At 42.2% G+C, this 14,409-nt stretch overlaps 1 protein-coding gene across 1 annotated transcript; it reads right to left on the bottom strand.

The window, feature by feature from the left end:
• Positions 1-4,906: 4,906 nt before the first annotated feature.
• LOC110505821 (nuclear factor 7, brain-like) lies at positions 4,907-14,128 on the bottom strand. The gene is made up of 6 exons (XM_021585276.3): positions 13,515-14,128; positions 6,184-6,279; positions 5,864-6,094; positions 5,750-5,772; positions 5,548-5,666; positions 4,907-5,448 (listed from the first exon to the last, which is right to left on the bottom strand). Exons 1-6 carry the CDS (start codon positions 13,917-13,919, stop codon positions 4,919-4,921), a joined length of 1,404 nt encoding a protein of 467 aa, XP_021440951.3. The 5' UTR covers positions 13,920-14,128; the 3' UTR covers positions 4,907-4,918.
• Positions 14,129-14,409: the final 281 nt, after the last annotated feature.

Below are 14,409 nucleotides of genomic sequence, written 5' to 3'. Positions count from 1 at the left end.
CGCAGACCTCTACGGTGACAGCAACACTGTCTGCTCAGGAGATTTCAGAGGGCCCGCCTAAGCTCAGGCCTGAGCAGAGTGTTGGGCTGGAAGGGGAACTTTAGTTTCAGGAACCAGCAGTGGCTGTGCAGTATCTCTCCCCTGGCAGTGTGCCGTGGGTCGATGGACTGACATCTAAGTTTTATAACTCTGTGCTACCAGTCAGCTGCCAGTGGGAGGTGCTGTCACTGCTGCTGAACAATGGGGAATTCTCTATATTGAAGAACTGAAGGCTGGTGTCGTTGCTCTGCATGGATTACAAAGTCTTTGGCAAATCGTCTGAAAGGTTGTTTGGACACAATAGTTCACAGGGTCCAGGCATACTGTGTGCCTGGGCGGACAATAATGGACAACTTGTTTCTTTTGAGGGATGTGGGAGATCCAGGCTGTATCACATCCGGCCGTGATTGGGTGTCCCATAGGGCGGTGCACAATTGGCTCAGCGTCGTCTGGGTTTGGCCAGAGTAGGCCGTCATTGTAAATAAGAATTTGTTCTTAACTGACTTGACTATTTAAATAAAGATTACATTTTTTTTTAAATGTGATAGACATCACTAGGATGCATGATCAGGATTTGGGACTCACTTCGATAGATCAAGAAAAGTATTTTCGTAGTGTGTGTCATGCCTATCTGTTAGAAAGTGTTTGGCCTGGGTAGCGGGTTTAGATCATGGGTCAAGTTATTGTACTGTGGGGCTTCTGTTATGGTAAAAGTGGGGGTTTGGCTGAGCCAGCCAGTCTCAGTTAAGAGAGGGATTTGGCAGGGGTGTCCACTCTCGAGTCAGCTCTACAGTTTAGCCTCAGAAACACTGCTGTGTAGGCTGAGGGAGAGGCTGCAGGGGTTGTAGGCTGAGGGAGAGGCTGCAGGGGTTGTAGGCTGAGGGAGAGGCTGCAGGGGTTGTAGGGTGATGGAGAGGCTGCAGGGGTTGTAGGCTGAGGGAGAGGCTGCAGGGGTTGTAGGCTGAGGGAGAGGCTGCAGGGGTTGTAGGCTGAGGGAGAGGCTGCAGGGGTAGTAGGATGAGGGAGAGGCTGCAGGGGTAGTAGGATGAGGGAGAGGCTGCAGGGGTAGTAGGCTGAGGGAGAGGCTGCAGGGGTAGTAGGATGAAGGAGAGGCTGCAGGGGTTGTAGGCCGAGGGAGAGGCTGCAGGGGTTGTAGGCCGAGGGAGAGGCTGCAGGGGTTGTAGGGTGATGGAGAGGCTGCAGGGTTTGTAGGCTGAGGGAGAGGCTGCAGGGGTTGTAGGCTGAGGGAGAGGCTGCAGGGGTTGTAGGCTGAGGGAGAGGCTGCAGGGGTAGTAGGATGAAGGAGAGGCTGCAGGGGTAGTAGGCTGAGGGAGAGGCTGCAGGGGTAGTAGGATGAAGGAGAGGCTGCAGGGGTTGTAGGCTGAGGGAGAGGCTGCAGGGGTTTTGGATGAAGGAGAGGCTGCAGGGCTTGTCAGTTCCAGGGGTCAGTTCCATTGGTTTGGCAATGCCACTGTCAGCCAGAGAAATATGCTGAGAAGGATTATTACCACAGCAAGCAAGGTACTTGGAGTCAAACAGACAGGCCTGGATGAGATCTTTAAGGTCAGGGCCCTCCGTAAGGATCACAAAATAATTTTAGACCCAAGCCACCCCCTGTACCTGGACTTTGAACTACTCCCCTCTGGGCGCAGGTATAGGGCACCCCTCAGCAGGAAAAACAGAACGAGACAATCATTTTTGCCAGGTGTGATATCCCTCCTAAATAGCTCAGGCGTATGTTCCCATCGACCCCGTAAGGCCAGCAGGCTAGTCTTTTTTAAATTTTTTTTATGTTTATTTCTTATTTCTTATTATTCTTATTTTTATTGGTGCGTAACTGTTATGAAAGTTGTATTGTCAATTTTGTTTTGTATTTAAACGCCACTTTAAATGTGTACATGACACTGCAACAAAATTTCCCCATGGGGACAATAACGTCAGTCAGTAAGTAAGTAGGTGGGGAGACGGTTTCATTGTCTGCTTCTGCTGATGGTGTAACAGTGTTTTTTAAAGGGGAGGGAGATGTAGATGAGGTTAGCAAGGCTTTAGTGTTGTTTGAGGTGATGCCATCAGCTAAGGTGACCTGGGAGAAGAGTGTTGTCTAATTATGGGGAGATGGGCCAGAGCAGGATCTCCTAGTCTTCCTGCGGGGCTACAGTGGGCTAGAGAAGAGATGTTCTTAAAACTTCTTCGGGACAGGGGGCAGCTTTTTCACTTTTGGATAAATAAGGTGCCCAAATTCAACTTCCTGCTACTCATCCCCAGAATATAAGACACATCATTATTAGTAGATTTGGATACAAAACACTCTGAAGTTTCTAAAACGGTTTGAATCATGTCTGTGAGTAAAACAGAACTTATGTAGCAGGCAAAACACCGAGGACAAACCATTCAGATGTTTGTTTTTTTAGGTCATGGTCTATTCAATGACATTTCATTGGGAAACCAGATTTCTAAGGGACTTGTTTGCAGTTCCTACCGCTTCCACAGTCTTTAGAAATTGGTTGAGGTTATTCCTTTGTGTAATGAAGAAGTACGGCCATCTTGAAAGAGTGTCACGTTATGTGTACTGTTTGATAGTTGTGCAAGACCAGAAAGCATGCTTGAGTTTGTTGTCTTCCTGTATTGAACACAGATCATCACGTCTTCAATTTGATCGATTATTTACATTTCAAAATACCTATAGTTATATTACAAAAGTAGTTTGAAATGTTTTGGCAAAGTTTACAGGTAACTTTTGAGATATTTTGTAGTGTCAAGTTGGAACCAGTGTTTTTCTGGAGCAAACGCGCCAAATAAATTGACATTTTGGATATATATGGACGGAATTAATCGAACAAAAGGACCATTTGTGATGTTTATGGGACATATTGGAGTGCCAACAAAAGAAGCTTGTCAAAGGTAAGGCATGATTTATATTTTATTTCGTTTTGTGTCTCGCCTGCATTGTTGAAATATGCTACACTCTTTGTTTACTGTTGTGCTATCATCAGATAATAGCATCTTATGCTTTCGCTGAAAAGCCTTTTTGAAATCTGACATGTTGGCTGGATTCACAACGAGTGTAGCTTTAATTTGGTATCTTACATGTGGGATTTAATAATAGTTAGATTTTTATCGTATTTTATTTGAATTTGGCGCTCTGCATTTTCTCTGGCTATTGGCCAAGTGGGACCTTTGCGTCCCACCTATCCCAGAGAGGTTTTAAGGGTGTTCTTAGGGGCCTCAGAGTTTCAGGAGAGAAACTGGGAGGGGCTGCTGGACAAGGTTGAGGTTAAGTTGTCTAAATGGCGGTGGTTGTTGCCACTGTTTGCTAATAACTTGGCCGCTTCAATGCTCTAGCACAGGCTGACGGTGTTGGAACCCCACAGAATCTCTTCTAGCATCTGCAGATGTAACAGTTGGATTTATTTTGGTCAACACTGGACACATCCAGAAGTGTTACATCTCCCTTGCATGACGGGGGCCAAGGGCTGGTGGACATCGGGTCCAGAGTGACAGTTTTCTATCTTAAAGCTGCAAAGAGACTTCTGTACCAAAAGGGTGTGTGCTGGAGGGACAGTGCTTGGGCTGTTCTGAGGAGAGCAGGGGACCTTGGGTATGACAGGCTCTTTTTTCTGTTGGATCTGGAGCAGGTCGATATGTCAGCCATTACTTCGTTCTACCATGCTGTGCTTTGGCAGTGAAAAAATACTATCTGCTCACAGAGACGTTTCACGGCCACGGATAATGAAGAAGCCACCATTGCACACCATTGCACACCATTGCACACCATTGCACACCATTGCACAACCCATTCATTCAGTCCAGAGTGCTGACCTGTGCCAGCTTGCGGGCCAGGCTTGTGAGAGCAGGGATCACTAAGTTGGGTGACCTGCAAGAAGAGGATGGATGGAAATCTGCCAGCGACATGGTGGAGGCTTCATCCGTAAAGTCAGCCAGGCTGCTGCAGCAGGTGGTGGAGGGGGTCCATGCTGCACTTCCGGGCTCGTTCAGAGAGCTGCTAGGGAGACTGGAACCGTCTAACCACGAATGACACTGACCTACCTCCTTTCACCATTGCTGCCACTGAGGAGAATACCAGTAGGGTGAGGGAATGATCCTATTGTTCAAGACTCCAAAGCTGGGGGCCTTTTGCACAGCAAAAAGGCTCTGTACATGGTAGCTGTGAAGGTGGCTCAGAAAGGCCATCTGCATGGGCTGAGGGCAACGGGGTGGCCGGGGGACGGGGTTTTGGAACGTGGCTCCTCTCTGAGATGATGTTGGCGCTCCCTGTATAAGCCTCTCATAGAGAAGGTTAGGGTTAGGGTTAGCTAACATGCTAAGTAGTTGCGAAGTAGCTAAAAAGTAGTAAGTGGTTGAAAAGTTGTTAATTCTAAAAAATTCTAAAGTTGTCCGTGATGAGATTGAATCTCACAACCTTTGGGTTGCTAGATAATCGAGTTATAAGCCCTCCCTCCCTCCCTCCACCACTCCCGCCTGCCTGCCCTCCATCCCTCCCTCCACCCCTCCGTCCTTCCCTCCCTCCCTCCCTCCCTCCACCCCGACCAACCACCATACCTTGATAACCCTGCCTAGTAAACTACTGGTTGGGACAGTTAAAAATGGCAGTGTGGAAGACCAGGAAACATGAGATGCATGTGGCGCGGTGTACAGACCCCAGAGTTGTGCTGCTAGCGCTTGTGCCGGCTCGGCTCACACTGGAGCATGCATATGGGAGGATGGAAAACCGTCTGGAGATGTCGTAAAGGATTGGATGGGGTTCTATGTGCAGTGAATGAGTGGGGTTTGTTTCAAACTTTCTAGTGTGTTAAAATTAAATAAAGCTTGTTATTGGGCCAATAAAGGAGCTGGACACATCCCTGTGATGACAGCACTGTCAAAGACAACTCTTTGATAGGCAGATCTGTAAATCAGGGTTGTTGGCACCAACAGCCAGTCCAACAGAGAGGAATGGGTAAAGTCGCTTAGTAAACTTTTCGTTATACGTGTGGATAAGTGTCATGTCCTTGGGGTCGTAAAAGGACAACTCCCCCCTGTTGTAGTCCAGCTCCACTCTGACCCTCCGGGGTCTCATCTTCATAGCAAGTGTCCCATCTGCTACTATATACCGACCAGACATCTGCCCAATTTGCCATATTCCAAACCTTGGTGTTCTATTTATCTCTACCTTCCTGTTGATGGACTCATTGACCACTCCTAGAAACCAGTAAGGGTGATCCCCCACCTCCACCTCCCAGCTGTGCTTCCCTGAGCTGAACCCCTCAGAGCCCAGAACATCTGCGTAGAACATACACCGCTCCGGGTTGTCAGGGAGCTGCTGCCTTTGGTCTGAGCATCTCACAGTGGTCAGATCATCAGACAGAGACAGACAGGGATGTGCAGTGTTGGGGTCAAGAATCACAGGGGCTAAAAACAAAAGAGGTCATATTGTATGAACAATACATGTCTTATTATATTGGCTTTTCAATTAACTCTGTTCATTAATATGATACATTTTGTACTCACAGTGTTTGACAATCCACTGCATCTTCTCCCAGACTCTGAACTGCAGGTTGCCAAGGCTTTTGGCCACATCTATCAGTGCTCCTGAAACCCTCTCTGGGTCCGGCAGTGTGCAGTGGGCTCTGGAAGAATGTTCAGGAGTTAGTGCTGCTGTGGGCTTGGGTTCAGAACCCCAGACAAGCGAGACAGAAGGCAACATACTTACGCTTTCATGGTGGCCTTGAAGTTCTGTAAAGCATATGATAAAATGTGATTATTGGGCAAAGGGTTTAGTATTTACTGTAGGACCACAATGACTACATGAGAGAGAAGTTCTGACCTGCAGGAATGAGATGTCTGTAGCTCTCAACTCCACCTCTATGGATTTGATTGTGTCTGAAAGGGACAATATCTCTCCTTTTATCTTCTCAATCTTCTTCATCATCATCAGACTCTTGTGCTCCTCTTCCTTCCTCAGTGCAGCGATGCTGACTGCCTCTTCATCTAGTAGAAACTGGTGAAGCTTCTCAAACTCCTTCTTAATCTGTCTCTCTGTGTGCTGGGACTGGCTCTGGAGACAATATCAAACACTTGGATTATAATTGGAATTCTCCAATAATACTTCTCTTACTAAGGAACACTTGTATGATTTATACATACCTTAATGTGCTCAGCTGTTTGATCAAAGGTTTGTTTAACTTCATTGAAGACTTCCATTTTATTCTGCAAGGGCTTCAAGGCAGACTGGAGTTGCTCCTAGAATGAGACAAAACCTCACTATACTGTTATGCAGCAGATCTAACAAAACTGTTCATTCCATCCAATGTGTTCTAACAGAACATATCCAATGTGTTCTAACAGAACATATCCAATGTGTTCTAACATAACACATCCAATGTGTTCTAACAGAACACATCCAATGTGTTCTAACAGAACACATCCAATGTGTTCTGACATAACACATCCAATGTGTTCTAACAGAACACATCCAATGTGATCTAACAGAACACATCCAATGTGATCTAACAGAACACATCCAATGTGATCTAACCGAACACATCCAATGTGATCTAACAGAACACATCCAATGTGTTCTAACAGAACACATCCAATGTGATCTAACCGAACACATCCAATGTGTTCTAACAGAACATATCTAATGTGTTCTAACATAACACATCCAATGTGATCTAACAGAACATATCCAATGTGATCTAACAGAACATATCCAATGTGTTCTAACAGAACATATCCAATGTGATCTAACCGAACACATCCAATGTGTTCTAACAGAACACATCCAATGTGTTCTAACAGAACACATCCAATGTGATCTAACAGAACACATCCAATGTGATCTAACAGAACACATCCAATGTGTTCTAACAGAACACATCCAATGTGTTCTAACAGAACACATCCAATGTGTTCTAACAGAACACATCCAATGTGTTCTAACAGAACACATCCAATGTGTTCTAACAGAACACATCCAATGTGTTCTAACAGAACATATCCAATGTGTTCTAAAAGAACATATCCAATGTGATCTAACAGAACATATCCAATGTGATCTAACAGAACATATCCAATGTGATCTAACAGAACATATCCAATGAGTTCTAACAGAACATATCCAATGTGATCTAACAGAACACATCCAACGTGATCATATCCAATGTATTCCTGTAGAGGAAATACAAAGAGTGCCTTGAGATCAGAGTAGATAGCCAGATGGAATTTATGAACACACCCTTAAGTTATTAGTTATTATGACTATTCTCTCTTCATTGATTTCACTTTATTTGAGATTTTAGTTTGTGTTTTCAGTATAGTGTTTTCATTATAGTTGTCTAATGTTGGCGGGGCATAGTATTCTGTTTTCATGTGACTTCTGATAAATTAGTTTTTCTTGAGAATATTTTTTTTAACAGAGCTGAGATGTACTTGGAAGTGTAAAGTTGTAGGAATACAGGTGAAACCAGTCAGTCAGTAACACCTACACGGTAACACCTACACAGTGGCATAGCAGGATGATTGGAATTCCGTGAACCAAGAGGTTGTGAGTTGAGGACATGTTGAATAATAATGACTTTATGAAGAAACATACACAACGTAATTATGTATGTCAGTGTGCAAAATATGTAAGTTGTAAACACTATGTTAAAAGCTTTGCCTGTGTGTGTTTGTGTGTGTGTGTGTGTGTGTGTGTGTGTGTGTGTGTGTGTGTGTGTGCGTGTCCAATGCAATCTCATTCGTTGTGTGCAGTTTGCAGATCTTATCGCAGGTGCAGCGAAATTCTTGTGTGTTTATCTCCAACAGTGCAGCAATACAAAACAATACACCCAAATGAAGAAATACCAGAATGAGTAATGTTAGTCTGGAATAAATATTTCCCCCCTTAGATTTCTTCACATTTTATTGTGGGATTAAAATGGATTGAATTGTCTTTTCTTTTTTTGGTCAACGATCTACACAAAATACTCTAAGATCTAAGATTAATCAAAAATGACACACTAATATTCCTCCCCCTGAGTCAAAACATGTTAGAAACACATTTGGCAGTGTTTACAGCTGTGAGTCTTCTTGGGTAATTGTCATAAGAGCGTTGTGCATTGGGAAAGGAGAAAGGGGATAGCTAGTCAGTTGCACAACAATGCATTTAACTTCTTATGGCTGGGGGCAGAGTATTGAGTAGATTGGATGAATAAGATGCCCAGAGTAAACTGTCTGCTACTCAGGCCCAGTTGCTAATATATGCATATTATTAGTAGTATAGCTGGATAGAAAACACTCTGAAGTTTCTAAAACTGTTTGAATTATGTCTGTGAGTATAACAGAACTCATATGGCAGGCAAAAACCTTTGAAAAAATCCAACCAGGAAGTGGGAAATCTGAAGTTTGTAGTTTTTCTACCCTTTGCCTATCGAATATACAGTGTCTATGAGGTCAAATTGCACTTCCTAAGGCTTCCACTAGTTGTCAACAGTCTTTAGAACCTTGTTAGATGTTTCTGCTGTGAAGGAGGGGCAAATGAGAGGGGAATGAGTCAGAGGTCTGTCAGAGAGGCATGAGCTGGCCACTCGCGTTCACGTGATAGTTAGCTTGCGTTCCATTGCAATTCTACAGACAAAGGAATTCTCCGGTTGGAACATTATTGATGATTTATGTTAAAAACATCCTAAAGATTGATTCTATACATCGTTTGACATGTTTCTACGGACTGTAACTGAACTTTTAGACTTTCGTCTGCACCTAGTGATCACACATCATGAATTTGGACTTCTGGGCTAAACGCGCTAACAAAAAGGAGGTATTTGGACATAAATGATGGACTTTACCGAACAAATCAAACATTTATTGTGGAACTGGGATTCCTGGGAGTGCATTCTGATGAAGATCATCAAAGGTAAGTGAATATTTATGATGCTATTTCTGACTTCTGTTGACTACACAACATGGCGGATATCTGTTTGGGTTGTTTTGGTCTCTGAGCGCTGTACTCAGATTATTGCATGGTGTGCTTTTTCGGTAAAGCTTTTAAGAAATATGACACAATGGTTGCATTAAGGAGATGTTTATCTAAAGTTCCACCCATAACACTTGTATCTTTTATCAATGTTTATTATGAGTAATTCTCTAAATTGATGTGGCTCTCTGCAAAATCACCAGATGTTTTGGAACTACTGAACATAACGAGCCATTGTATACTGAGATTTTTTGATAAAAATATGAACTTTATTGAACAAAACATACATGTTTTGTGTAACATGAAGTCCTATGAGTGTCATCTGATGAAGATCAAAGGTTAGTGATTAATTTCTCTATTTCTGCTTTTTTGTGACTCTTTGGCTGGAAAAATGGCTGTGTTTTTCTGTGACTAGGCACTCACCTAACATAATCGTTTGGTGTGCTTTCGCCGTAAAGCCTTTTTGAAATCGGACACTGTGGTGGGATTAACAAGAAGTGTATCTTTAAAATGATGTAAAATACTTGTATGTTTGAGGAATTTTAATTATGAGATTACTGTTGTTTTGAATTTGGTCACCTGCACTTTCACTGGCTGTTGTCATATCGATCCCGTTAGCGGGATCTCAGCCCTAAGAGGTCAAATGTGTCTTCTTCATTTAACCCAACCCCTCTGAATCAGAGAAGTGGAATATTTGCCCATTATTCTTTACGAAATTCTTCAAGCTCTGTCAAGGTGTTACCGATCATGGCTAGACAGCAAATTTGTTTTACATTTTTTATAAATGTGCAAAATTACTAAAAACCTGTTTTCACTTTGTCATTATGGGATATTGTGGTATTGTGCGTTGATTGCTGAGGAATTATTTGAATCCATTTTAGAATAAGGCTGTAACGTAACAATGTGGATGAAGTCAAGGAGTCTGAATACTTTCTGAAGGCACTGTCTATATACAGTACCAGTCAAGTTTGGACACACCTACTCATTCAAGGGTTTTTCTTTATTTTTTACTATTTTCTACATTATAGAATAATAGTGAAGACATCAAAACTATGAAACAACAGACGTGGAATCATGTAGTGACCAAAAAAGTGTTAAACAAAATCTAAATATATTTTAGATTTCAGATTCTTCAAAGTAGCCACCCTTCGCCTTGATGACAGATTTGCACACTCTTGGTATTCTTTTAAAAAAAGCAAAAAAACTTGAGTGAGTAGGTGTGTCCAATATATATGAGTAGGTTTGTCCAAAATATATGAGTAGGTTTGTCCAAAATATATGAGTAGGTGTGTCCAATATATATGAGTAGGTGTGTCCAATATATATGAGTAGGTGTGTCCAATATATATGAGTAGGTGTGTCCAATATATATGAGTAGGTGTGTCCAATATATATGAGTAGGTGTGTCCAATATATATGAGTAGGTGTGTCCAATATATATGAGTAGGTGTGTCCAATATATATGAGTAGGTGTGTCCAATATATATGAGTAGGTGTGTCCAATATATATGAGTAGGTGTGTCCAATATATATGAGTAGGTGTGTCCAATATATGAGTAGGTGTGTCCAATATATGAGTAGGTGTGTCCAATATATATATATATATATATATATATATATGAGTAGGTGTGTCCAATGTATGAGTAGGTGTGTCCAAAACATACTCTATAATATCAAAGTGAAAATAAAATGATTTACTGTATACAGTATGTATGTATGTATGTATGTATGTATGTATGTATGTATGATATATATACATACATACACACACACACACATGTATATATATATACTGTATATATGTATAGACACTATATATATATATATATATATATATATATATATATATATATACACTGTATACAGTAAATCATTTTATTTTCACTTCGATATTATAGAGTATGTCTTTAAATCAATGATAAAGCATTAGAATTACATCTATTTCAATCCCACTTTGTAACAACATTTTTTTTTAAGTTCCAGGTAGTGTAGACTTTCTATAAACACTGTATAGGTTTAGACACTGTAAAGGTTTAGACACTGTGACACTGTATAGGTTTAGACACTGTAAAGGTTTAGACACTGTGCACTGTATAGGTTTAGACACTGTGACACTGTATAGGTATAGACACTGTATAGGTATAGACACTGTAAAGGTTTAGACACTGACACTGTATAGGTTTAGACACTGTAAAGGTTTAGACACTGTGCACTGTATAGGTTTAGACACTGTAAAGGTTTAGACACTGTAAAGGTTTAGACACTGTATAGGTTTAGACACTGTGACACTGTATAGGTTTAGACACTGTAAAGGTTTAGACACTGTGCACTGTATAGGTTTAGACACTGTATAGGTATAGACACTTACTCCTGAGGTGCTGACTTGCTGCACCCTCGACAACTACTGTGATTATTATTATTGGACCATGCTGGTCATTTATGAACATTTGAACATCTTGGCCACCCCTCATAGCCTGGTTCCTCTCTAGGTCTCTTCCTAGGTTTTGGCTTTTCTAGGGAGTTTTTCCTAGCCACCGTGCTTCTACACCAGCATTGCTTGCTGTTTGGGGTTTTAAGGCTGGGTTTTTGTACAGCACTTTGAGATATCAGCTGATGTAAGAGGGTTAAATAAATAAATTAGATTTTATTTGTTTGCATGGACTGAGCTGTGTCTCAATCCACTGCCTCCACCAATGTTTGGCCTTCCACATCTGCAGTGGAATCAGAATCACCTTTAGTCACCAAGTACACAGTCAGAGTGTTACTTGGTGATATGGAGCTGCCTGAGAGACAAAATTTAGAGACAGAATACAGACAATGAAGTTTAAACAAATTGTACATACATTATATACAACCAGGTAGAGTGAGCATAGAGTTATAAGAGAATGAGCAGATATACAAATGTACAGTGGGTATACGGTTGATATAAGGTGGAGATATATTCATACTGATACTACATTTACTGTATCAGTAAGAATATATCTAAATGCAGAAAGATGGACAGAGTGCAATGCAGTATAGTGTAGCTTTTTTGTCTACAGTTCAGAGATGGCTTGATGCGATGTGCAGTATACAGTATAGTGACTTTAGTCGCTATGGGCCAGATCCCCTCAGCAGCCTCCTTTGGGCCAGGTGGCCAGTTGGTGAGGGCTACAACCCAGGGGGGAGAAACGCTTCAGGTGGTGGGAAGTTTTGATCATGAGTGACCTGAACCGCCTGCCAAAGGAGAATTTTTGGAGGATAGTGTGACCGGGATGGTAGGGGTTTCCTGTATGCTTCCTTGCCCTGGAGTTAATTAACGTGACAAAATGCCGAAAAACTAAATGGGTCTGAATACTTCCAAAGGTGCTGTAGATCCATTCATGGAGGGCCTGTGTCACCCTGTGTCCCTCTCTGGAGACCGGACAACGCGTTGGAGTCCACCACTGCGGTGGACAGACGCAGACCCAAACCAGACGCTGATTTAGGAGGTGAGGATGGACTCAACGATTGACGTGTGGCCGAGCTTCAGCGGAGTTTGTCACACCTGGAGATATCCCAAATATCGGTCTTGTCACGAAAACGTCTGTAGCGTCTGAACGGTTCGGCCTACAAACTCTATGGAAAGATGAGACTTTGCTACACGACCCCCACAAGCGCCACTGGACTTGTCTAAAGTCAGAACCACCCATCTTCCAACTTCTGTCTGTAGCGTCTGAACATTTTGGGTTACGTAATAATATTACCCCTCTATAGAAAGGTGAGACTCTCACAAACTCATGCATGTTGGTTGTTTTGTCCACAATCTGAAGGTAGCCCAGGTACCAGTTTAAAAAATGAATGGATGTACAGGGCCTTCGGATGTATTCAGGCCCCTTGACTTTTTCCGTATTTTGTTACGTTACAGCCTTGACTCTAAAATCTTCTCTTCTTTTTTTATCACATAATACCCCATATCGACAAAGCAAAAACTTATTTTTTTAATCACATAATACCCCATATCGACAAAGCAAAAACTTCTTTTTTTATCACATAATACCCCATATCGACAAAGCAAAAACTTATTTTTTTATCACATAATACCCCATATCGACAAAGCAAAAACTTCTTTTTTTTTTTGCAAATATATACCATTTTTAAACAGAAATACCTTATTTACATAAGTATTCAGAACTTTGCTATGAGCTCAAGTGCATCCTGTTTCCATTGTGGTAAATGAAATTGATTGGACATGATTTGGAAAGGCCCACACCCGTCTATATAAGGTCCGACAGTTTCTAAAAACCTGTTTTCACTTTGTCATTATGGGGTATTTTGTGTAGATCGATAAGAAAAAAATAATAATTTAATCAATTTTAGAACAAGGGTGTAATGTAAAACATAGCTCCAAACAAGATATGTCTCTGCTCTTTTGTTTCTAGTCTGATACTTGTGAACTATAGTGGGTTCATATTCCGAAATGTCATAACTTTTTCCAAATGACAGGAAAGCAGTTTCAGCATGACTCATGTAAATCTAAAGCAAGTTAAACAGGTTATCTTACCTTGTAATCCTGTGCAGCCTCATCTATTGGGACACAGTCATGATATTTATGTTTCTTTGAGGCCTGGCACACAAAGCAGATGGACTGTTTATCCTCCAGACAGAAGAGCTTGAGATTCTCATTGTGCAAACTGCAGAGCACCGCAGGTCCTGCTGAATCTCTCTGAATTCTCGTCTGTAAGAAGGACTCACACAGGTTCTTTAAGACCCGGTTACAGGGAGGTTCAGTCTTCGAGGATCTTCTCCTGCAGATTGGGCATTCCTGAGATCCCTTCTGTTTCCAGAAGTTCTGCAGACAGGTTTTACAGACGCTGTGGCTACATGACAGAACGACTGGATCAACGAAGATGTCACAGCACACAGAACAAGATAAATCCTCTTCTGGGGAAAATGAGCTGGAAGCCATTTTATAATTTGTTGTCACTCCCTCTTCCAAATGTTGTCTTGTATCTGTAGAATAAATTATCTCTGATCAACTAACTCCAGTCCCAGTGTGAGGTTGTGGCCTAGAGAGTGAGCCCCGGAGTGATCCGCACTTCACCCTCAACAGGTGGAGAACGGAGTGGAGATGACAGGAAATCAGGTGACTGGTTACACAGGACAATCATTTCCCTTATGTGTGCATGTATGGGAGGGTATGGGTGTGGCTTTGACAACAGAGTGAGATGGTGGGAGATAACTTTCCCTCTGAGAGAGAGAGAGAGAGAGAGAGAGATGGCCCATGTGTTCCTCCAGTTGTTGAGGTTTGGCATGGTAGGACTGGAGGCAAGACAGGGAAGAATGCATGCTGCTCTGGCGGTGTTCAGTGTCATTGTGTCTTTCAGCCACCAACTTTCAGCTTGGCTCTCTGGGATCAGGCCAGGAAGAGAGGTGTGTGTGTGAACATAGATGTAGAT

The sequence above is a fragment of the Oncorhynchus mykiss genome, chromosome 25 (assembly GCF_057628025.1).
Source record: "Oncorhynchus mykiss isolate SJ-2025 chromosome 25, ASM5762802v1, whole genome shotgun sequence".
Taxonomy (NCBI): Eukaryota; Metazoa; Chordata; class Actinopteri; order Salmoniformes; family Salmonidae; genus Oncorhynchus; species Oncorhynchus mykiss.
This window is presented reverse-complemented; position numbering and strand designations above follow the sequence as displayed.